This window comes from Homarus americanus, unplaced genomic scaffold (assembly GCF_018991925.1).
Source record: "Homarus americanus isolate GMGI-L3 unplaced genomic scaffold, GMGI_Hamer_2.0 scaffold36970, whole genome shotgun sequence".
In the NCBI taxonomy this organism is placed as follows: Eukaryota; Metazoa; Arthropoda; class Malacostraca; order Decapoda; family Nephropidae; genus Homarus; species Homarus americanus.
This window is the reverse complement of record NW_024740094.1, coordinates 1,099,716-1,126,651: the sequence shown is the minus strand read 5'-3', so window position 1 is coordinate 1,126,651 and position 26,936 is coordinate 1,099,716. Positions and strand designations below refer to the sequence as shown.

Below are 26,936 nucleotides of genomic sequence, written 5' to 3'. Positions count from 1 at the left end.
TTTAATATTTTAAAAGTCGATAATCTACTTTTAGTAGATAATCTACTGTAGGAATTCGTGGTATAATGTTGTCTAGCACTCAGGATGGATGGAAACTCTGGTTTTAACAATATATATAGACAGTCTGGTGCTGGAGGTGCATTTGGTGAGCTTCCAGTAAAGACGTAGGTGAGTGGCGTGTTGAAGGAGGTAACGTGCAGAACCAGTAGAAGATGGCCTGTGCTGGCCTCCTGTTGAACAAATGCCGGACAGCCAAGGGCTTGCTGGAGTAGGTGTTATGTTCAAGAAGAATGGCCCAGAATGAATCAATGGAGACAGAGCTTATATACCCAGCAGGTCATCCATAGTCATACAAGCTTAGAAAAAAGAAAATTCGGGTCACTGGACTTCACTTGCTAAATCAAGGTAACATCTGGTATAGCCACTAAACTTGGTTGCATAGAGAAGATGGTAGCAGCTGGTGACCGCACTCTCACACAGTTAGACAGAGAGAATCCACCTAACTTTCAAAAGAATAACCTTTCCGGAAACTGAACTAATCTGCTGTAAGAATTATGGGTGGTTTGGCCACTACACACTTTCCAAAGTTAATCTACTTTCGGAGGAAAGAAAACAACTTCCGGCAAGTAGATATTTCACATTTCCTATAATACAATTTCGTTTCTATGATAAGTAGATTACTCCATCTTTCCCAAGTAAGAAATATTTCTTATTTTCTGCGATACAAATTTCCCGTTTTTGAGATTCATCTAGCATTATTCATCTAACACTGGGAGCTATCTGATTATCAATGGATTATCGATTTTCACAGGCTAGACCACTCATTAAACAAGAAAGTAGGAACAGACATTTCATCTAAATATTAACACCAATACATCATCATATGGCATTATTGCAATAAAAATCACTAGCACAGTGTATTGAATAAACACTACCATAAGGTTTAAACATTCCACCAACATATCAATTAAGCTCCAAAAATAACCAGAATAGACAATTTGTCATTTATCTTTATATATATCTCAGGAATACACCCCTAATTTCCAGAAGTAATTACAAAAACAAGAGAGAATTACAAGGACAGGGAGGAGTTGGATGGAGATGGAAAAAGTTGGAAGAGTGGGGGTGGAAGGAGAGGGAGGGTGGAAGGTGGAGCTGGGAATGCGAGAAGGGTGGGAGAGGTGGAAGGTGGAGGAAAGAGGTGGTGGGGAGGGAAGAGGTGTGGAAGGATGTGGGTATGGAAAGCATGGAAGGTGTGGGTATGTAGGCATGGGATGGGTGTGGAGATTATGGAGGCATAGGAAGGGTGAGTGATGGAGGGCTGGAGAGGGGTATGGAGTGTGGAGGCATGGAGGATGGGTGTGGGTATGGAGGCATGGAGGAAGAGCTGGGTATGGAGAGAAGGGAGGGTGTGGGTATGGGGGCATGGAGGAGGGTATGGACGGAGGGAGGATGTGGGTATGGAGGCCCATGGAGGGCATGGAGGGTATGGGAAGGAGGGAGGGGTGTGGGTGTGGGCATGGAGGGCATGTGGGGTGGGTATGGAGGGCATGGAGAGGAGGGTGTGGGTATGTAAAATATGGGCCGGAGAGGAGGGGTGTGGGTATGGAGGGCATGGAGGCATGGAGAGGGTGTGGGCATGGAGGGGCATGGAGGAGGGAGTGTGAAGGAGAGGAGGGGTGTGGTGGAGGGCATGGAGGATGGGTGTGGGTATGGAGGGCATGGGTGGGGTGTGTGGGTGGGGTGTGGGTATGGAACTGGAGGTTGTATGGGTGTGGGCATGGAGGATGGGTGACAGACGTATGGAGGCATGGAGGGCATGGAGGGAATTATGGGTATGGAGGGACATGGGAGGTTGGATATGGAGGACTGGAGGGTGTGGATGTGGAGGGCATGGAGGAGTGTATGGGGATATGGAGGGAATGGGTGGAGGGTGTGGGTATGAAGGGGAGAGGAGGAGGGGGGGGTAGGGTGGGGAGAGGGAGGAGACATGTGGTATAGAAGGCATAGAGATGGGTATGGAGGGCATGGAGAGGCCGTTATGGAGGCATGGAGGAGGTGTGGAGGGCATGGAGGATGGGTGTGGGCATGGAGGGGTGTGGTGTGGGGCATGTGGGTGTGGAGGGTGTGGGTATGGAGGGGGTGTGGTGTGGGGCATGGAGGATGGGTGTGGGTATGGGGCATGGAGGTTAGTGTGGAGGATGGGTGTGGTTGGGAGGGCATGGAGGAGGGTGTGGGTATGGGTGGGCATGGAGGGGGTGTGGGTATGGAGGGCATGGAGGGCATGGAGGGTATGGGTATGTAGGGCATGGAGGAGGGGCATGGATATGGAGGGGTGTGGGTATGGAGGGTATGGGTATGGAGGGCATGGAGGATGGGTGTGGGGTATGGGTATGGAGGAGGGGTGTGGGTATGGAGGGCATGGAGGAGGGGTATGGGTATGAAGGGAATGGTGGAGGGCTGTAGGTACAGTCACCCAAAAAAGTCCTGTCGCGAACCATGTACCCCGAGACTCACTCTTGAATCCGAAGCACTTATGGACAGAATAATGCATCAGTGTCTACTGTTTCGGGTTCACGAGTTTGAATCTCGGGGTTTGTGGTTCGCGACAGGACTTTTTTGGGTGACTGTACAAACCCACACCCCACCTCCACACCCTATAGTTAGAACTTAGGTGTGTAAAACTGCAAATAACTGTACAGTATATATGATTTTCTTTCCTTGAATGTAGATCCAAAGTTTTGGCACCCTCCACTATATTTACAATGCTAAATGTGGCCCAGAGCCTACAAAAGTTGGGGACCACTGGTGTAAGGGAGACGGGTAGCGTTGCTAGTGAATCGGCACTAAAAGCCTCCTCATATATAAAGCCTAGGAAGATATACTGTAATGTGTAAATAAAAATAAACCAAACTCCAGAGAAAACGACTAACATTTACCTGTTTTATACATACTGAGTTATGGTTTCTGACTTACCCAGTATTTTGGGCCATAGTTTAGCTGTTAATGACTCTTTCTGTAGATCACAACATACAGTATCATTATTTAAAATCGAGTTAGGCTGCTGCACGCAACACCTCATGCCAAAACCTATTGAGGGTCTGAACATGAAATACTGGATAATTACCTTTTAATCACAAAACCTTTTATAATTTCTGCATAAAATCTACCTGAATCAGTGACAACCATCACTTGTATTTACTTCATATTATATTTATATTAATGCTACTATTTCCTTCATAATGGGGGACTGAGCCCATAGATGGCACCTCTTATTACTGTGCTAACAACCTTATGAGAGCTGGGAATTGGTCTAACAAATTGTCCATCAACCTCAGAAGATGGAGATTAGATGCAAAAGAGGTTAACGGGAAACAGGAGAGACATACTGTTGTTTCCAAGACTCTCTAACTAAGGCTAGCAGAAGAACGGGAGCCACCTGTCAAAGAGCATTTACCTAAAAGGGTGAATCTACATCACCAATATACTTCATAAAGTAGTAGTCACCTCATCAACTAGATTTACTTAATAATTATATATCATATCATTTGTTACAGACACTTCATAAAGCATTATTATTTCCACCCATATTTTTGGCAATAAAAGTCAATAGAAAGGAGCTTTTAAACCCTGTACTGTAGTTACAATCTTCTGCCAGTTCTCTTAACATGAAAATCCATAATAATCATAATAGACAAGTATAAGTCAGGAAACAATGATAAAACATTTTAAAATCCTGAGCCATATTATTCACGTTCAAAACAGTTTTCAGACTGACCATTTCAAATATATATCAGATATGATAATTAACAGAACCACAGAAGCCCCTTTATATCTGGTAAAGCTGCTACAAAAAAAAAATATGACAGCTAACAAGGGAGTTGGAATTTCTGAGTATGGTAAGAACAAAAGAATCCTGCAGAACTATAAACCCAAAAATATTCTTTCAAATACAGTATTTACAAATCAATTAGTAAAATTCACCCATTATCATGTTTCCTCAACCTTTTACTATAACAGGCTGTACTGTATTATTGTGTAACATGAAAAAAGTGAAGCCATACTTGTTGGAACTTACCTATAAGTCTGTGCATACCTATTTAGCACTGTACTAGTTTTATTAAATCGCTCTCCTTTCTTGAACACTGCATCAATCAAACCTCACAAACACCAAAATAAGTGCCAACAAGTAGTACTCTTATCTTCATATTCCATCACATAGTGTGATTTAAGTTGAGTATAACAAGTAAATCTGGACAGTTGATACAGGCTCTCATACATTTACTGTCTATACAAGTAATACCTTCAAGAAGTTGCATATCAAGTAGAAATAACCTAATATTTGTAAACAGTACAAAATGATCATACACTGTACTTAAATAATGAAAACATTTTCATTTTATATTTAACATTGAATAAATGCTTAAATAAATACAGGACAGTATTGGTATTTTTCAAAGACCTTTTTCCTGAAGTTTTTGAGATTCTGGGAGATCTATTTCAGCCTGAACTCAATAAGTGTGACTAAAGCCTTATTTTTAAATGCAATATATATAAAAAGATGGCTATTTTAACCACTAATTGCATACCTTACTATCAAAATACAGTATGTAATAACACCATTTTATAAAACTCTTGAATTTTACCAACCCACAAAACAGTATGACATGAGTACAGTAGTGAAGACAAAACACTAGGAACAGTGTGTGACCATAAGACCAAGAAGAACCTGTGGCTATGAAAACAGAGAGAGAGAGAGATTCACTCACTCCGTCAGTTAATGCAATCTTTCAAGATCTGTATACAGAACTGAAGGACACAGCAAGATTGCAAGCACAGTATAGCAAGATAGAGAACAGGAAACTTGGTAATTATAAGACCTCCTTCAAAGCTAACAAAATACAGTAGAACGTCGATATAACACGAAATACGTTCCAAGAGTGGTCGCTTTAAACCAAATTCGCACTAAATCTAAGTGTTGTTTCAATGGAATACGTAATTTAATTTGGTATTTGCGAGAAACAAAATACTAAAAAGACTGAGAGTCTACCTAGTTGCACATCTCCTAGAATAAACAAAACATTGTTTTTTGTAGTATTATGCTAAAACACTCATAAATCAACACAGCTAAAATTACGGGAAGCAAAATTGTCTGTTTACTAGCGGTCAGCTGATGTGAGGGGGTGGTCGCGCTGGTGCTGCACACCGCCCACCTCTTGTCTGACTCACCAATCACTTTCACTTTCCTCTCAACTTATTTTTTAATTACTTTATGCTATCAAAAATAGATTTTCACTCAACTTTGGTTAGGCAATTCACAATTTACAAATTGGACCTAATTGAAGTGTCTACTATGTTCAATATATATATATATATATATATAGATAGATAGATAGATAGATAGATAGATAGATAGATAGATAGATAGATAGATAGATAGATAGATAGATAGATATATATATATATATATATATATATATATATATATATATATATATATATATATATATATATATATATATATATATATATATATATATATATATATATATATATATATATATATATATATATATATATATATATATATATATATATATATATATATATATATATATATACACAGTGGTCCCTCCATTACTAGAAATTGGTTTCACAGTCACTTGTTAACTGAAAATCTCGTTAACTGAAATCTCGTAAATTGACCCGCTCGTTAATGGAGGAACCACTATAAATATACAAATCTTACAGATTTCTATATACAGCATAAATATGATTAAAAATAAGTAATATACAGGTATCGCCCTACTTACGATGGAGTTACATTCCTGAAAAACCCATCGCAGGTCAAAATTTTGTAAATCGGGATCATTAAGAACAAGCCTGGTTGCCATTACAGTACATGTCCCTTTTGAGGCTAAGAGGACTCTTGAAGGTGGAGTGATGTCACTCTGACTCCCACACAGCCTCTAGGGAGTCTCATGCTGCTTCACAGTGTCAAGCTTCACCTCCAGAGACATGGTTTTTTGGGTGCTTTGGCCTACCCAGACATTTTCAAAGTTACACTGTTCATTTCAGTCCCAAAAGCAGAGCAAACGATGAGAACATAAAAACAATGATAGCGGCCGACACTGCTCACATTAGTATGTTCACAAAAACAGGCAAAGCACTTTACAGTCACAAAAAAAACCCATTTTAGTGATGTCCTCTCATTGTAAGGAAAAAATAAAAAATAATTAAATAAATAAAATATTGAAGATAAACAACAATTCCGATAATGACCGAATCAGAAAGCTACACAATCATGGCCATGTGCGATCACTATGGACCAAAGCTTAAGACTGTAGTGCACAGGGTAGCAGCATGCAGGTAAATCACAGCTTACAAGAGATGCGTTCCACATTCTACCTTGGCCAGACGATAACCATCATTCATGCAAATTTTTTTATCATAAATAGGGGGTGGTTTTTATACATTAACATCATTAAAGCAAAAATATTGTTGATAGGGAGATCGTAAATCGGGGGATACCTGTATACATAAAATTAATACATGCATTATCGGAAACTAAAATTCAAAGTGCTCAGCAGAAAGTTACATGTCCAGCTTCAAGTTGTTAGATGTCATGAAACACTTGACATACATAAACTGAACAGTGATCAGTAGTGGATGTGTCTTTGCAGTCTCTACAGTGGCCTAGTCAGTGAGGGCACTCACACCAATCCCCTTCCTCATCAAAAGTTGAAATAATCCTTTATACAGCTCTGTACATTGAGTGTGTGCCTCTCACTCTCAAACACACACACATCTAAAACAATTATGACAAATCAGCTAAAATATATATAATCTAATCAGACTTTTATAACATCAGGTTACTTTGTTAGTGTTTGTGTCGAACAGGACAACAAAAATAATTTATAAACCTCATCACAGTACTGTACATTAATTCGGTAAGGCTAAAACACCTAAGTATAGGAACAACTGAGATACAGCATCCTGTACTGTACTTCAACAGACCTCATTTTATCCCCTCAAGACAAAAGCATATAGAATCTTAGTCAATAATTTAGAACTGTCCATAATAAATCAGATATCATTTAAGAACTGATATTGTTTAAAAATGACAAAAAAAAATAAAAATCATAACTACAGTATTAATATTTTGATAAATAATGAAGGGTGAAATCAGTGTCTTCAGAGAATATGTGCTGTACAGGACTGGAGAACAATGCTTTAGATCTTTCATAAATGACATTGCATTAAAAGTCTACAGCCCGAATTCAGAAGTGATTTGAAACCGCATGAAGGTTTAAACCAAGGATCAAGAGGAGATTGAAGATTGTTGGTATTCAGAGAGCTGGCTTGAGCCAACACAAAGATTCAAACCGGGTTTGAGATCGGAATTGTCGATCCTCGCGTTTATCCAGCCTGGAGGCAGGTTTAGCGGTCGATCCTTCAAGCAAGTCGACATGAATTTTGACAGAGAGCGCGGTTTTCAGCAATATCGTCAAATTGGAAATTTTGTAGGGAAGACCGATGGTAGATTGGCAGAATCCTGTCAATTTTTATGATGACACGTTATTTAAACGATATAGGTTCGGCAAGGGAGATTTCCTTGATATTTTCCGTGATAGGGAGCATCTACTTGACAGACCTGTTGTCAATGGTTCACCTTTACCTCCCATTCATCAGCTAACGATTGCTTTGAGATTCTTCGCAATAAATAGTTTCCGGGTAAGAAAGATTCTGGTTACTGAATGAGTTATGGTAATGTGTTACAACACTTCCGTGTTTAGGGTCCACAAAGATCAAGCAGGTAAACGTAAAGAATGCTTACGCTTCTTTATATTGAGTGTTTTTATTTAGGAAAACTATTTTCATGTATTTTCAACACCTGTAATTGAATCAATGCTGAGTGCATTTTGATTTTAATGTATTAATAAAGTTAAGTCTTTTCTTACCATTACTACTTAGGGGAAATGTGGGATTAAAAGAACAGAAAGAAACCTAACCTAACCGAACCTAGCCAGGTTACTACAATTTGTATGTAATTGTTCTTCCTCTATGAATTTCTTTGTTATATAATAATACAGCCACATTACCATAAATCATTATAATTTTATCATAATTTGATTGTATTTATAGTAATAAAAGTAACTTTTGATGTGCAAGGAGAGATTTCTCCTCTTCAGTAAAAACTCGTCGAGTCATATTTGCCGCCATAATCTTGTAAATATTACTCTCGATGGTGATTGGCTGTTGTAATGATGTAAGTGAAACGTGATTGGCTGGAATTTCAGTGTTCGAATCCTTGCTTGTAATTGAAGATAATGCAACACATTAACCAATCCAGGGTTCAAGTCGATGTTCTGAATATGGGTAATTCACTGCAGGAAATCTCGGACAGAAGAATTTGGATTCTCAGGCCTGAGTTGAGCTCAAATCACCGTTTTGAATTCGGACCTACATGACCACATTTTTCTTACTGTAACCTTCCCAACACGAAAATCTGATGTAATAAATCTTTGACTAACAACTATTTTATCTGCACAGTACAGTACATTCAATATGCCATTACTAATTATCACAGTCTTTTGTATTGTTGATGCACTCACTGTTACCTTTCACCAACCCTCCCACTATCACCATACACATATTTGCTGCTCAACCATTCTACTTCACAAAATGTCTATTCAATAACAAAAATATTATCGACAGTAACAAAGGCACAAACTTCCTTGAAAACTTTTTCTCTAAACTTCTCCAGAATCTAAGATGCAAAACCAGGACCAAGTAATCATAGAGGTAAGAAATAAACACATGAAAATGTCTGGTTCACAGTAGACAAGCCATGTACACTTTCACCACTGATAAGTTATGATGTATCTAGATTGTAATTTCATAGAATATCTTTTACCTTCTGTCAATTTATCGAGAACACATTACTTAATGGTACTCTTATCACATATAGTGTTTAAATTATCTTTAAAGCAAAACTTCTGAACCTTCACCACAAAGTAAAACTCGTCATTTGACAGAAAGAAACAATATTTCTGATCAAATCTAAAATCATAATTCCTAACACTTAAACCTGCAGCAAAGGAAAAGGTTGTATCCAAATACAGTATTCAAGCCAGAAAATATTGTATATCTATGAAAAGTAGAGCATCTGTAGTCAAAGAAAAAAGTCGTGTTACACCCCTCAGCATTATGTTTCAAAACCCATGATGAAGAATGTGGGTAAAGTGACAGCAAAGCTTCGAAGATTGAGTCTGTACGGGGATGTTTACCCAAATTTTTCGTCATAGGTTTCAGAACATAAGGCTTGGTATGTGTAACGCGACTTTTCTTTGACTGCACATGTGCCTCAGTTGTTAGCAACATGCCTCCAACATATGCCAGATGTTATCAAAACTTTTACATCTTATTAAAATTTTGCTTTGTCATAAATAAAAATTAACTGGTTCAAAAACAGCTCTTAATCCAAGCACTCAGGATATACTATACATTTTATGGAAAAAATATTGTTAATTTTCATAACTTTGATAATGATGAGTAAATTTCATTCATTATACAAAATATTCAAAGTGGTTTGAGTGTGAGCAGCCAACAACTATCTAAGAACAGCTTGTGGAATTCCAGCTGCTGTGAGGAAAACAGTGCTTTGTGACGAGTAATGAATAATAACTTGAGGTGTGCTGGAGTGAGGGCTACAGGGCCAAGATGTAGTTTGGACTGAGGACCAAAGGACCAAACATGAGGGGTCAGAGGCTGAGATATACTGTAGTTTGGACTGAGGGCCACTTGCAGGTCACAGCCAACAGGGGGCCTCACAGTCCCAAAACTAGTACAGATTAATGCACATTATAAACTCGAGGCCGCCTTGAGACACAAAGCATTCCACATTGCTTGGTGAACTACAGTATCATGAGCAGGAGTGTCCAATGCTTAACATACATCATTGACAATAAAATATAGAGGACTAATTTCCCCTAAGTACAAGATCATCTTCCAATAGTTAAATATCTATGACTATAATATTACAGAATTAGACTAGGGGTTTCACTAAGTTGGACTAAAGGATCTACAGGTGAGACTCTACAATGGCCTACTACAAAGGAGGAGCTCATGTGAATAGAAAAAGGATCATTATTTGAGAACCACAAGTGAATAAATGCTAAAACGCATGTCATACATCTTAGGTGCAAAATTCTGTAATAAATCTGAATATAATTTTAATATATAGTATATACATTACAAATGCAGTACAGGGGGCCCCCAAATTCGCAGATTTTTATTTTGCGGTTCTCTAGTATTCGTGGATGACACCCTGGATGTACCTAAGAATGTCTGTGGGTAGTTTTAAAGTTGCCATCATTTTTGTGGGCGGGACAGGGCGCCATTCATTCTAGAGACAGTAATTTCCTTTACCTGTATTGTAAATACTGTATAATAATAATAATTAACGGTTTATTGAAAAAGCATGGCAGCCGGAAGGCTGAAAATATACAGTTACATAATTGGGGAATGGGTCTCTTGATTTACAAATAATATACAAGTAACATAACTGATACAAATATGATATATAATAACTAGTTGGGGAGAAGCTCAAACTACAGGGCATTTCAATATAGTGACAGTGCAAAAAGTAAGATTGACTGGGAGTGAATACACTGGTGGATTACAAGTTATTGATAACTTTTACAATGTGTGTGTGTAGACACACACACAAAACACATACGAATAAACAATAAAGCACGGACTTGAGGATAGACTGTCACATTTTTAATAAATTTGTCTCTGATTATTTGTGAGAGTATTTTCCCATTATTATTTATTTGTATGTGTTATGTGTGCTGAACACATACACATATATACAATACAGGTAAAAGAAATAATTGTCCTAAGGGCAAACACATAATGGGAATATACATTTCTTTGTACACAAGAAAAAATGTACCCCTCCCCGGTCAGCAAACTTTATTTGCGGATTTGGTGATTTGTGGCCATTCTGAAAACCTAACCCCCACGAATTGAGGGCCTACTGTACCTGTAACAGTTATGATCAAAATCAACCTACAACTTACCTGTGCAATTTTCAATAATCTTGTGAAATCAGATAACGATAAAAAATTATATGCTCTTGATATACAAAATATAGAACAGCTGATTTCTTTCTCACAATATTTCATGCTTGATGAGAAATATATTAATATTCAGCATCCCATTAAAAGCATGAAATATTATCACAAAGAATATAATATTTGTTTACAAAACATCAAATCTTCTACATATATATATACAATGTCTCCGCTTTTTATCAACATTACGTCAACACTGATCAACAAATACCTAACAAACTTGATATGGAAATAATGAATCACAATATATAGAATTATTGTTTCTTTGTAACATTTTTATTGGTTCACCAATAAAAGCAGCTTACTAATTATATTTCAGTGTAAAAGGTCGGCCTCTCTATGCCAATGAGACGGAAGGCCATTGGTCCTGTGTAAACAACTGTGAACCCGATTGCAATATATGTGATGAATTTGTAGAACAGTTCAACAACGAGGCGTCGGCGAACAGTGATGCTCCCGGTCTTGTTCACGTAATCCTCAGCTTTTACCTGAAAGTTGTTTATCTGTTATTCATCATTCTTCCACTCCTACTTATGATGGGTGGCAGGTCACAGGAACAAAATCAGTGGCTGGACTCAAGGGGGCCAAATTAAAAGAGATCTGCCTCCCCCTAGTAGAACAAAACAGGTTTGCTTTTTTATGAAGATGCCTTTTTTAGAAGCTAAGAAAGGTTGGTGCTGTTAATTTTTTTTAGTGGCAGAGTTATCCTTCAGCCTTTTGTATTGTGGTAACCATTTTTACACAAATTTTGATACATTTTTGTTCAAAGTCTCAATATTCATACTGTACTGTACTCCTTTACACACTGATTAAGGTTCTGTGGCCACAGTTGTAATTCTGTTAATTACCTGTCATAATTAAATTAATTTTGCACCCCCCAATTATTAATCACATGTTGATAATATAGGCTATTTTATTTTTTTTTCTTCCATTCTGGATGTGCTTCAATGAAATTAGGAAGACTAATTCCAAGTCCCAAATGAAAGTGTTATAAAAATGGGCTACAAATAATTAAACATTAAAATGCACTTAATAGCATTAAAAAAATTAAAATAAATAAATAAATAGGTACATGTTTTTTGGTTTGTTTTTTATTTACTTTTTTGACAAGGGCTTTTGCCGACCCTGTTTTTTCAAGGTCACTTTTTGGAGCTTATATGACATTCTGGATGTACGTAAGTAGTTGGACATTAAATTTTAATTCTGAGATAAAAAGTGTTTTTGGCCATAATCTTGATCTCACAAATTTTGTTCAAAATCTCAATATGTACTCCTGAACATGCTGATTAAGGATCTGTTGCATGCAATATGATATCTGTATAATTATTTGTCTAAATAACATTTCAAAAATTTTAATTACAGTCGCAGAGCTGTTTTGAATTCAGAGAGCAGAGGCGTGGTGCGAATTCTTGCCATGAGAGAACTCGGCATGCTGCCTCTGACTCATTTCCACCATCTTTGCTCTTGTTTACACTTACCATGTGTCACTGACTTCGTGTTTTTTCGTTATTTCCAACTTCATGTGTTATGCAATTATGCCTAAACGCCCCAGTGACAGCTCCTCTTGTGCTGCCCCTCTTATGGGCAGCTTGAGGTGATATGATTAGGTGTACAGTGGTCCCTCGGTTAACGAGCACAATTCGTTCCAGCAGGTTGCTCGTTAACCGAAAAACTAGTTAACCGAAACCATTGTTTCAATGGGTTTTTGGGTAATTGGTTCCAGCTCACCGAAAATTGCCTAAATTCAACAAAAAAGGTAGAAAAGTACACTTACTATGAGGTGTGTATGTAGAAGGCTCCTGGATGATGATGATGGAAATTAGAATGGGGGTGGAGGAGAAGGGAGAAGAGAAGGCTTTGGGGTGGAAGAGAAGTCACCCCATGGCACCATTTCACCCATAAAATTTTAGTTCTCTTGGTGTAATTCAAGATTATTTTCTTTAAATCAACACTGCACTGCATTATATATTGTCAATATGTAAAATAAATTTCAAAATGACCAAAAATTTGCTTGGAAACACAGAAAAAAGCATTTAGTTGAAGAGAGTCTCAAGCAAGATGTTACCTCCACTGAAAACAGAGAGACTAACGCCTGTCTGGTGTGTTAACAGGCTGGATGGCGCGCCAGAAACTAGTTTCTTTACCTTCAATTATGTTCAATAATTGTTAAAATGACTAAAAAAGTTAATATTAAACTTTTAAAATTATTGAATAGTATAAACTTCTTGATATTTACTAAAATAGTAAGGAATTTAAGCCCTAAAACCGATTACTGTATTGGCGGACTAATACTACAGCTGGTGGACCGCCAAATGCAAGCGAAAACATGTTGGTCAGCTCGTAAAAAACTCGTTAATCGAGGGATTGCCCGTTAACCGAAGTTAAGAATCTTATGGAAGGTAAATCGTTAACCGAAATCTCGTTAACCGAGGGATCACTGTAATAAGAGTTGTGATGGACTAACAAAGTTTGGTAGAGACTTGATTTTGCCACCCAGACCATCTTTACCATCCTCAACACAGGTAATTAAGTCTCAATTTATTATGCTTGCTTTACATGTCTGCTTTATTTTCTGGCTTGATAGTGTGCACGACAAAGATATATCAAGGGTAGATGGGAGTTTTTGTAGGGTGGCCGGTCTCTAACCCCCTGAATTTGTTATGTTCTTATGGGACTAATTGCTTCAATAACCATTGATTCTCTAACCAAAGACTTTTCCCGGTCCCTGTATACTGTATGTCGGTTATCAGGGTACACCTGTACTATACTTATGGTTGAGATGCTTAACATCACTAATTAATCTTGTTCATTCTGAGTCTTAGTGGAATGTGTCTTACAGAATCAGGTGTTATCAGGGAGTCACTGTATAGTACTGTATATACACTGATGTCCACTTACCTGAAGTAATGCACAAATGGTGGCAAAAGATAATGACTTAAAAATTGCCCTGACAGCCACTATGATGACTAGTCCAAGTACTGTGCGAAGCAGTGAGAGTCCGATCATGTTGAGCGATGGCCAGATGACAGAGTAAGGTGGAGGTAGTGATGGCTCACGGATAATTCCCATCTGGTAGTTGACCCAGGACCCCAGCAGGGATCCACAGCCTACGCCAACAATAACAGTTGTGTCACCCCTGCAACACATGACAAATACAAAGCAGCAAATGAGAACACTTCAAAATATACTTCTTAAACTTAAATCTTCATAAGTTCTTGAAAAATTAACCCTATGCACAGTATATTACCGCACCTTACAGCATATAAGAAGCACCTTTTTCTGAATAACGGCTAAAAAAATCACCCCACAATATACTGTATGTGAAGTTGTGATCTCCCATAGGCTAATGGATCCCCAGTTGCTGTCTCTGGAAGGACAATCTCAACTCCAGAATTACAAATTTTATTGTTTACTTAAAATACATTATTAATATTTTTAATTAATTAAAAATGAATTATTCTAAATATAAAAGCTGGATTTATAGCTACTGATTATGATATCCACACCAACGCTGGCTACCTCTTGTTGCCAGGATTACCTATGTGTAACTGAGTTCTTGGAACCACTGGGAAATTTATGTCTCATTCACTGGCTTTGGTATATTAATCAAGGTATTGGAGAACTAAATTCCATAATATTACTGAAGGGAGAGGAGAAGCTGACAATGGTGCATAGCAAGGAAGAAGAGTTTACTGTGCCCAAGAAGCTGGAAACAGCTGAAAAAATTAACTTCTACATTATTTCAGTTAATGTATTCCTTACTATTCAGTAATTAAGATCAGAGTCAGGGTAAAATAAAAGTTGCAAATCAAGTCATCACAAATCTTTCTACCATCAGCTGGGATTTAAGGTTGTAACTAACAGATTGTAATTCCAGTGATGTAATAAAAGGGATAAGAATGAGAGGAAAGATATTTCTACAGTCTTAAAGTACACTGAAGGTCAATGCTAACAAAGGCTACTATACTGTAGTACCTGGTGTTTTAATCAATTTTATGAAAAATTTTGGCTACATACAGACACCCATAGCCAACTAATCACAGTCCTATTCATATTTTCACAATTTAAGTTAACATTTAAACATGAAACAAATTCCCATTGTGGCAGATCACAAAATTATTGACTACACTACAGTACCTAGCAGGAGTCCAACGGTCAGTGGCAGGGTAGCAGACGACCATGGCGATTGTTAGCGTAATGGAGATGACAGGAGAGGCCGGGTGGGTCAGGGCCAAGTGATCAAGAGTATCCACCCACGGCAAGATCATGATAAGCAGTACAGTCACCAACACCAAGCCACACAACACATCCTGCATACAAGAGACATTATTTACCACCTTACTGAATACAAGGGTCAATTTTTATCATCCTCCTCAATGCTAGAAAAAGTAATTATCATCCTATTGAGTGTAAGTGCCATTTTCTATCATCATCCCTCACTGTTTTTAATTGTCTCAAGTAAGGATGATTACTACTCAACCTTCTTGGGAGTGAATTTTGGCCTCCAATGTAACCCCTTCCTCCTTCCATGATTACTGCCATACATTAAACACATTCAGAAAAAACTAAAACATTTTATACACTAAATTTATCTAGCTGCAAGAACTAAGACGCAAATTTGAAAATAAGCCAAATAAAAATGATTATTATTTCACTAAAGGAAGCTATAATATTTGTGGTCATTAAGATTCATCATTTATCCTCACAAGAATCAAGTATATGAACAGTATGAAGAAAAAAAAGTGTGAAAATATGACTTACCAAAACACTGTGCATGCCCAGGTACAGTCTTGACAAACAAACACAGGTACACCACGTGATTGCAATGGCCAGTCCCCAACCCCAGTCAAGCTTTTAAGGGGTAAAGCCAAAAAAAAACCTATTTTAATAAAAGTTATCTTAGATACTTCATAAAGGCAACTCTCTAAAAAAAAAAGGTTGAAAAATAAGTAGATTAGGGATCATTGAAAAAACAGACAAACCTGCATTAACAATTACCAGTCTTTTGTCTCTTACCCAACCAAGATCCAAGTTGAACGATTTACTATTGGTTGTCCTGCATCCAATAGAATTTTAGTTACTGTGAGGAAGCCACTTGTTTACAGACAGACAGATAGACAATCAGACTCAGTGCTACAGCTATATCCCTCATACTTTCTCAGGAGGTTTTAAAAATAAATAAATACAGCAGAATCCCAGTTATCTGACATGTATGTGGATTGAGAGGTGCCGGCTAGAGTTTTTCCGGTTAGTTGAAACTCACTCTTAGGATTCTCCAATAAACCCTTACATTGCACAGTTCTACAGGATGACCTCACATATTCGTGTTAAAAAAAAATGGCCATCTTTAACACTTATTCCACTCTATATAAATGAAGAGCTCAGGTGTGTATGTGTGTGGAGGCAGTTTTAGGCAGGGCCCCAGCCATAACAACATCACCAATTTGCCAGCCCCGCCGCCTCATATATTGTTACTTGTAATGAAACTATAAAAGTTGTGTGAAGTGAATGTGTATTGAGGCAGTGGGTTACTGGGTTATAACTGCGTGGTCGTACTCCCTCCTGGTGTGATGTCACAGCATACACTAAGCCACCACGGCAGCCACACGTCTGTGAGTCAGCTGGGTGACTGAACTGTGTCTTGTTGCCCAGAGGATGGTTTGAGTAAGAAAGAAGCTATTTTTTGTATATAAATTATGTGCTATTGTATTTTGTGATATTCTATGTACAGTATCAATTTTATTGTTTATCATAGCAATAAATATGGCAGCTCATCCCCATTGCATATGGTATTCAAGCTTATAATTCTAGCTGATTTTGGAGGAATTTTTTATTACTGTATTATTACCGGTATTTCATTTTGGTGCTGGTTAGTTGAATCTACTGATTGCCTGAATACCAGATGACTGGGATTTTACTTTAATAATAATAATAATAATAATAATAATAATAACAATAATAATAATTAAAATCAAATAAAATATGAGATAGAATCTTTATAACCGACTAAAAAAAGGTGAAACAAACACAATATCTCAACATCTGATAATAACACAATACTGTATTAGAAAAAAAAACAATAAAAAATGATACACAACTGACAACAAGACAAACACGTACTTGATAACGATTAAGCGTGAGGATGAGGATGGAGAACGGCATGGCAGCACCAACCATCGCGTGTGTGGAGGGCAGACCGTACTCCAGCTGCCACTTGGGGTCTAACCGAATCGCCGGGGGGCAGGCTGGACGAGGAACTTTCAGAATGTCTTTTAAGGCTTGTCCTGTGATGAGAAAATGTATGAGTGTACGTCTGCCTGTCAAGTTATGCATCCCAATCATTCATTCTTATACAGTAAACCCTTATACTCATTGTTGTCCAAATTTATGTACAGTCAGACACAATGACATTTTCACCTTGTCCACATCCTATATATATATATATTTCCTGTTGGTCAGCCTTTATTCAGTGTTGTTCAGTAAATTCACATTACAGAACTAAGAAATTTTACACATGAACTCTGAAAAAACAGTCTTCGTTCACAACTAAATATTCAACAGGTTGCATCTGAAGCATAAACATACAATACCCCAAAGAGGAAACAGCTCAAGAGTCACCCACTTACAGTACAGTACTCCTAAAGCAAGGTAATATTCAAGAGCTTTTGTATTAAAATGTGTAATAAAATCCAGAGATGATCTCATCCTCTGACTCATAGAACAAGAAGCAGGATCTGATAAATAAAATACACAAAGAACAATCTCAGTTATTCCGCTCTGTTCAACTCATCTTGAGGCTTTACTATCTGCCATTTCAATTAATGTACTGTACCTGTCTTCACCTTTTTCTTATTGTATATATTCTGGATATTTGTTGAACTCCTTAACCAAGAGACGTTCTCTGATACAACAATGTTAACATGCGTGTTATTAACTATGCCGATCAATGTTTATCCTTTCCTTAATAATAATAATAACTCAAACATCACAATAGAAAAATACAGTTCCACTCACCAATATACATAGTAATCATCCAAATAACAATAACTCTTCGTAATACAGCACCGTCCACATTCCATGACCAGAAGCAAAAGAACACGGAATAGAACAACTCTCCTCCCAAGCTTGTTGCAAAGAAGAAGAGATGGTACCAAAACCTGTAGGAAACACCACACATGTCATGGATTTGGAGTTCCTGCACTCAGGCACAAATTAAAAAACAAAACATAAACATTATCAGACAAAAAAGCCATCCGTAAGAAAACAAGTGATCAAAAGCTATGTTACTGAGGGCTTTGTCATATACTCAGTAGCAGTTACAAAGATTTGAGCCTGAAAACCCATTTTGTAATCAAGCAATCAAGGAATGACATGTCTAATATGCCACAAAAACATTCAGGTTTGGCCATGGACAACTTCAAAAAAATTCCAGGGATGCAGGTGGGACTGAAGGTGTACCTTAATCGCTTGGTTAAATAATTGATATTCACGATCAAATCTTTACTTTGACCTTGATGCAATCTCCAAATGACTCTTGTATGAGAAGTAAGCTATGATAAGTGCTACATCAGTTGTCCCTGTAAAAAGTTTACTCCACATATACAAGTAGTACACTGTATTAAAGTCAGAGGAACTAACCTTACAAACAAACTTCCCTGTATTTTACAAACCCCTCACTGCTGTTCTAAACATTGAGAGAGCTATTACAGTACGGTACTTAGCTGATGACTAAAGTGTTAACCTCTTAAGTCAGGGACACCACATGTCCCTTGATCATGGGTATATAAACTATAGACTGACAGGAAATAAAAACAAAGAATTTCACACCCTGAGCCTCACCTATCCTTGATCTCATACGAAGTTTCCTCTAACTCTGACTCAGACACAGTGTTGTCCTCCTCCATGCTTCCTTCTGTTCCTCCAGTGTTTTCACCAAGCAGCATACCCATCCATGTCCTGCCTGTGGGTATATATAGATACAAGATTAATTCCTGCACTCTATATCCCTTAACTAATTAATGATCTGTGGTGGTTCAGTAGAAAAATGAGTCCGCACGTGTTGTTCATGATGGGAAACCAACTCAAAAGCCTTGTCAATTTTATCTGGAAGTAGAAGTGTTACACAAGAGAAAACAGTATTTCATTCTGGACACTTTAATAACACAGATATTAAAGCAAATAAATCAAAGTACTGTACATGTAACTAGGTACACACAATCAAAAAACTATATTTACAGTTTTGTGTTAGGCAATACGACACAGCGGATAAAAGATTTTGACAACCCAACCGAGACAACACGATTACAGGAGTCACAGTGATCATTTTGAAATTCATCTGACCTATCCATAAAGATGACAAGTCAGTCACACAATGCATGATACTGAGAGACAGGTGGGTCACACAATGCAGGAGCTAAAGTTCAAGTGCTGCCTTTACACATTCTAAAACCTAAGATAATGACAAGTGGTCTGGAGTCAGGAATTCCAGACTGCAGTGCTTCAGGTGTTAAGAGTACAGTGATAACTAATGACCTACACATGTGATAAAATACCCATGAAGAGATAGACACAAAGATTCAGAAATACTGTACTCATTCAAGTGTTCAAACACAGTCACAGCACATATTCTTACCACTGCCATTACTGCCATCGCTCGCTGTGCTGCTGACACTGGCTGCAGAGTCCTGACGTATGTGAGTTTTGTGCATCTCCTTCTGATACTTTCTTCTAACTTGTAGTCCTTGTTTACCAGATTGTTCGTCCAGGTACCGATCCATTAGATTCATATTTGTGTGTCTGTTTTGTAAACTGGTCTGCGAAGAGAGTATATGATCCCCATCAACGTAGTTCTTTTGGCCAACTTTAGCATTCTTACGATGCACCCCAAAGAAGTGTTGGACATCTGCCACCAACTGTGGATCTTGAAGCTTCTGAAGAATATCCATTTCTTGCTCTTCTATTGATGTATTAGTGATCTAGGCAGCTAATTCATATCTTCTGAAAATTATAAATTCACATAAATGTACAGTACTGCAATAAGATTATAATCAACTGTAAAGAATAACAATACAGTACTAGCTATTTTTTCATACAGTATATACCCGGGCTACTCAATTAGCGGACCATGAGCAGCTTTGTTGAGGACCACAGCATCATCATCATCATCATCATTTCTCTCTCTCTCTGAAAAAATAAAGCTTAAGGTTTTCTTTAAAGTGCATCTTTAATTTCAGTACAGTACAATGATATCCCCGTTAGCCGGAACAATTGGTGCAGAGCACTTCGGGGAATGAGAGATTTCCGGGCAACGAGACGACTCTCTCAAAGCCGGAAAAAATAAACAATCCCCGGAATTTTCCAGGTAACGGAAAAATGTTCTCGGAAGTTCCAGAACTTGCCCATTACAGTACAGTACATCATCTCTCGAACCCCGAAAAATATCCCTCATCCCCAGAATTTTCTGGGTAACGGAAAACTTTTTCTCAGAATTTCCAGAAAATGCGCCTGCTTTTCATCTCTCAAACCCGGAAAAAACTCCCACATCCCCGGAATTTTCCGGGTATCGGGAAATTTTTCCGGAAAATGTACCCCTCGGAAAATCGTTCCCAAAGCCGGAATTTTCCAGAAAATTCCAGCTTTGAGAATGATTTTCCGAGAAAATTTCAATTCCGGCTATTGGAGAGTTCGGGGTTTGAAGGATTCCGGCTAACGGAGATATTACTGTAGTAGTATTTTCAGTTATCTCTTGTTTTCAATTATTTTATTGTACTAAAAATATTATACACACATATAGCAGGAAATAAACTGTAAAGTGTACTCTTGTTTGTTATTACAGTACGTTATTTTAAATGAAGCCTTTCATCCAGACCTTTGCCAACTAGGAAATTCGAGTGACTGGACCTTCACAAATAGAAACTGAGTTACCCTGGTATACAGTACAGTATACAGTATAGTGTACTGTATAATGTACAGTACTGTATTTAGATGGTTTATAATTTTGTTTAATTAATTCATTATTCTACCATATCTTAACGTTTAAGAATAAATTCAAACCATCACAGGAGTTACAGTAAGAAAATTTTTCCTAGCATCAACACTGCAAACTTTCATACACAAAATTTTTTCAAGTGAAATATCCATTTTATTACAGGTACTGTACTGTACTATATTCTACACATCAACATATACTGGTGTTTAACTTTACACTTGTTCAAAGCACAACCAACTTTGGCTAGATGAATGAATACTGTATGACTAATTAAGAAGAAATGCCCAAGAAACTTCCATACAGCACTTGTTCTCTGCTGCTATATTACCGAATTTTCCAAGATTTAAAACATTACATAATGAGATTTTGTAAGCTTTATACAAAGAACATTTTGATAGGAAACACCGAGTCTTCTACTGCTAACCATATTAAAATATACCTTATAATGAGTAGCTACTGCCTGAACACCACTACAGTATACACCACTGTCTCTGTGTTCTGTCACTTACTTGCCAAGTAATTTTACAAACCATTTCATCACTTATCAGACATTCAGGTCTGTTCTTTGTTACTTTATGACCTTTATCTCCTTAAAAAGCATTCTCTAGCTTGAAGAACATAAAGTTTATAACTCCAAAGATAAGGTGGAGGATAATATAAGGCCTGCTGCACATCATAGAGTGATGGCCGCCTTCCTGTGAAATTGCTCTATTTTCCCTACAGAATCTTTATTATTCTTTTGAAGTTAACAACAAAGTTGCACTCAGGAAAGGGTTGAATAGATGGAGGCGGCACCCACTGCCCCAAGTAAAGTCACTGACCGTGACTGATGCCATGACCAATATGGCAGTACTTCTCGCTCAGTGACTCCAACCTCCTTGGTAAACCCACTACAATATAATGTGCGTAATAAATACAGAATTATCTGTAACCATCGTTTGTTTGTGAGTAGCTGCAGCAACTGTGGTTGTGTTGCCTTGACCAAGATGGTAGCAGATGGGCTGCCTGACTTCATGCGATTCTTGTATACACAGCGGAGCTGCCTCCATCCATTCAACTTCCTTGGTTGCACTTTTATTTACTGGATTTTTTACAGAATACAGGAGCCCTGGTATATTTTTAATAAAAAAATTTTTTTTATCTTGTGAGAAGCAAAAAAAATAAAACACGAAAAAAAATGTGAGTGACCCTGAAATCCCATTTTAAAACAAAGCCTCAATGATTGACTCATGAATATACCAGCTTAGTTTTCAGGCTTTGGAACCCAGGAAAGTTGCTAACTCGGAGATGGGACTAGAAAAGATCAAACCTTCCTGAAATGGTCCTAACCCTGAGAAATCAGTCTCAGAAATATAAATTCGTAATTATGACTGACAGCTAATGAATCAGGAGATCATACAGCTCATGCAGCACACAGTCTACAAGTAAGGGATCCCTGCAGAAAATGACAAAATACCAGTTGACAAAACCCAATAAAGTACTGTACTGTACAGAGAATGAAATCCAGGAATATCCACATTTAGTTCAGCAATTCGAAGCTCCTATAGTCCACCAGGTGGGTAAGCACTTTTTGAAGCTTCCAGGGAAACAGGTAAAGTCTCTCTCCACTTCATTAACTGAAGCTAAAAGAAAATTTAAAACTTATATCACACAAAATGTATTGCTCATGCATCTTTGCATGAACCAAAACACAAAAATAAATCTTCTGCATAATAAAAAGTTATCAACAACGCATAGAACGAAAAAAATCTAAAAAAAAAAAAAATTTCATTGCTGGGTCGAGAAGACGGTGTTTTCTACATACCGTATGTACTGTATTAGCCTTATTTTGTCAACAGCTCATATGGAAAACTCACTGGGAAGGTTGCTTAGCATCACTCGCTGGCAAGCATGTCAACACTTTGACCATAAACATGATAGCGATATTCGTAAGGTAAGAAATATGATTTTTTTTACAGAATTTCCAGCTATTACTGTATTCCAGAAAAACTAGCTTACGAGCCTAAATTATAGGCTGTTCTTTACGGAATACCTGTACTTACTCAGTAGTTGACTACCTGTACTGCATAATGATATGGTTAGGTTACGGTCTTTTAAGTTATGTTATTTAAGTCATTTGGAGTGAACTCATTTCCCCAGTCGATGTCACCATAGTTAAAGTCCCACATGATAAGGAGGTGGCTAGGGTTGAGCATTGCCGCGTTGTCTATTAAGGCTCTTAAGTTCCTTTGGTTTGGTAAGCTACAGTTTGATGATCTGTAGATACACCCGGCAATAAGTATGTCTCCTCCCTTTAATTTAATTTTACACCACTTGGATTCTTTAAAAACATCCTCTTCCTGTACCCTTACCTGGCTGGCTCTAAAGTCTTGCCGAGCATAGATAACCAAACCCCTCTTTCAAGTTTCTTGAGAAAGGTTTGTAAATAAGTCATATCCGTCAATACTAAACTCATATTCCTCTGGGTCGATTCTCCTGTTCTTGTACAACAGGTCTACAACTCCTATGTCGGGTTGGTGTACCTTCAGTAATGTTTCAAACTCCTCTCTCTTACCAAGGAACGTGTCAGTATTAGTATACATGACATTCAAACTGGAATTTGTTCTCAGTAACGTCTCTGCTCCAGGTAATAACTCCGGGCCCCCTCCATTCTCAGCAACTGCAGCATTTGTGTGGCCGCTTTTGTATAGCGAGTTTGCAACAGTAGAGTCAGTCATTGTAATACAGAGGTTCCGTGTGTGGCTTGTGTTCTTACTCACGATCATTATTACTACAAGGAGGAAAGTAAAAGAACTCGATACCTATTGTCAAACATAACTAAATAAAACTGCCAATATGATTTTCCAATGTCTCATTTCAGTACAATGGTGATAGATAGCAACAGTAAAATTGAGCATTTTGGGCCTAAAACCCAAAATTTAGAATGGAAATTGATGTAGGTAGGACACCTCCAATCTCAAAATCAAGATTATTCCTGAAATCTACACATAAAGATGCATCATTTGATGACCGCCATCAAAAAAATTCCTAAAGTTTCACTTCGATCCCTGAAATTGACAACCCTGTACCGCTGCCCTCTGGCTCTGTGTTGGTGCTCTTGCTTACACTACCCTCTCCCTGGATAAAACCCATGTATATTTTGTTCAGATCTGACCTTCGTTTCCCTGGGAAATGCGTCGTTTCAAAAAAAAAAAATGATGCAAGTGATCCTTGATCAAAAACAGCTATTTTCCATCAAAAACGAAGGTGAGATCGGAACAAAATACATCTACATACATCAGAAACCAAACATCTAGACCCCTAACTTTTACTAAATTAACCTACTTTAACCTAACCTACCTTAACCTCACCTCACCTAACCACTGCAGGGGGCCCTAACCCCAGCGGGGTAGAAAACGCGGTAATTATTCATTTTAGCACACCCTCAAATTTTTTCATGAGATGCTTGGTTTCTGATATAGCGATAAGAAAATGTAGAAAAAATTTACGAAATCGAACAACTCCTCCCGGCAGTAGTGCTGTTCTCAGACATTACCCCACAAAATTGAAAACCTGAATAAACCTTTCTTAACCTAAGAATGTCCTAATCCTATAATCTCACTTCCAACAGATACATCCTGCCAATGTCATTTACATTTTTTAACACGAGTAAAACTACAGATTACGGCAACCAAAGAATCTGATAAAAAAATGTGTTTTTATGGTAGTTTTTGATGCGTGGGAATTCGGGATTCTGGGTGGAGGAGAGCCAAAACGAGTGATTTGTGGTATAAGCAAATTCCAAAATTGTCCGAATCGCAACAAAAAAACATCAGACGAACACATTACGCAACAGAAATTCTGTTATTTATGAAAAAATAGTTCTATCGATTGCGTGTTCTGAATTTCCGGTACTCTGTGCTTGTTAACTTATACCATATAACCAAACTAAACATTACCTAACAACTTAGCCGTGGGCTCCACCCCCAGACCCAAGGTGATCCCTAGACCCCCAAGCGCTAAGTAATAACCCTAGAGTCGTGTGGTCAGCCTCCACGAGAATATAAATTGAGCAATGGCGAGAAGGAATTTGTGGAGGCGTTCACCATCATTTATAGGAAACGTCTCTTGAAGAGAGATTCAGTGAGGCAAAACAACAAAAATGGCGCCGAGAGGAGAATTGTGAAGTGGGATAGAGAAAAAAATACTTAAAATTATACTAGAAATTTGTCGTTCCGTTTAATATACTTAAAATCATCAAAACAAAAAGTATAGCCAAAAAAAATATCAACAAACAACTTCTGGTGGTAGCCGTTAAGTACACCTTTACCTTAAAGTCAACCTTGTCCACGTTACCATTGTAGAAATCGTTGACTTTTTTCCTACACACTAACAGCATGCAAATAAACACAGAAATGGAAACAATACATAGAACCTGGGTGCTGGACAACTCGTACCCAAGCAAACCGTACCTATCAGAACTGTCTCGTAAATTGGGTAACGAGTTGACATGTTCTGATAGGTACGGTTTGCTTGGGTACGAGTTGTCCAGCACCCAGGTTCTATGTATTGTTTCCATTTCTGTGTTTATTTGCATGCTGTTAGTGTGTAGGAAAAAAGTCAACGATTTCTACAAACTCCTTCTAGTGTTAGCTCTAAACTACACCTTTACCAAATAGTTCTATCGATTGAGTGTAGTGAATTCTGTGGTTGCTGTAAAGTCCGTCACATAAATTCACATATGTTCACCATATAATGAAGGCATATCTGCTAAGTTAAGTATATCGACTTCAAGAATAGCCCAGGAAAGGTGTTAAAAGCTAATGATACAAGCAGACCAGAATTTACCTGAGTTATGGAGGTGTGAGGGAAGAGGCCTGTCTCACTGCTGTACTGTCCTGCCCGGTTATCACATACTGTACAATCCACACTGAAGTCTTATCACGTGGATCTTACCTCTGTTTGTTTACCCAGTCAGCTGTGAATCACACACCCACCGTCACAACACCAGTTGTTTGAAATAACTTATAATTTGGGAAGGGAAAATATGTACACAGGTAACACGAGAGGGTGAGGTTGAGACGCTACATCTGCTGTATAACGTAGAGCAATATTATAAACAAAATAATAACTCAACTTAAAATACCTATTCATATTACAAATAATATAATTTCAATTGGATATTTACGGCAAATTATAATTCATAACGAGTAAGATATTTTATATATTTGAAATCCTGTTTTTATAGCAGTTGTACTTCTAAATAAGATAAGATATTAAACTTTTATTTTCAGTATTTTATAGTTTTTTTTTTATCTATTAAGTAATATTTATGTACAAGGCTATAAGCACAATGCGTTGACGGGAAACTTAATAATTTCCTTATCAATGAATGAGTCAGGGTCAACTGTTTGTGAAGGTTTGTTTTGTTTCCCTATTTACCCAAGATACGCGCTTAAAGAAGACCAATAGAGGGATGCTAAACAGGTGAATGATCTACCCTTCGCATGACCACCTCTAGTTTTGGTGACCATTCCGTAAATAAGGTAAAGTAGGTAAAATCAAGGATAATATAGTGTTTATATTCCTTGGGTAAAATGACGTCACAATCCCACCCGGAACAAGATATGACGTCATAATGCCATCTCATGCAGGATATGACGTCATAATGCCATCTCATGCAGGATATGACGTCACAATGTCACCTGAAAGAAAATACAAGGAATGACGTCATCTACAAGAATTCTATGAAGAAGCCAGATGGCGTCTAAATTAGAGATGACATCACAGGGAACTATTGTGGGGTACGGGATGTTTGGTTCACACTC

General features: G+C 37.7%; 1 protein-coding gene across 2 annotated transcripts; it reads right to left on the bottom strand.

Annotated features, from left to right (window-relative positions):
- Positions 1-10,837: 10,837 nt before the first annotated feature.
- On the bottom strand, positions 10,838-26,225 carry LOC121875113 (sphingosine-1-phosphate phosphatase 2-like). 2 transcript variants are annotated; one of them, XM_042379478.1, is made up of 9 exons: positions 25,957-26,222; positions 19,774-20,138; positions 18,981-19,101; positions 18,156-18,298; positions 17,262-17,425; positions 15,903-15,992; positions 15,279-15,451; positions 14,040-14,277; positions 10,839-11,629 (listed from the first exon to the last, which is right to left on the bottom strand). In XM_042379478.1, the coding sequence occupies exons 2-9, from the start codon at positions 20,084-20,086 to the stop codon at positions 11,450-11,452; spliced, it is 1,422 nt and encodes a 473-aa protein (XP_042235412.1). In that variant the 5' UTR covers positions 20,087-20,138; positions 25,957-26,222; the 3' UTR covers positions 10,839-11,449. The 2 variants fall into 2 exon arrangements, with proteins under 2 accessions (XP_042235413.1, XP_042235412.1); XM_042379479.1 differs by lacking the exon at positions 15,903-15,992 and having other exon boundaries at positions 10,838-11,629; positions 25,957-26,225.
- Between the last annotated feature and the right edge of the window lie 711 nt (positions 26,226-26,936).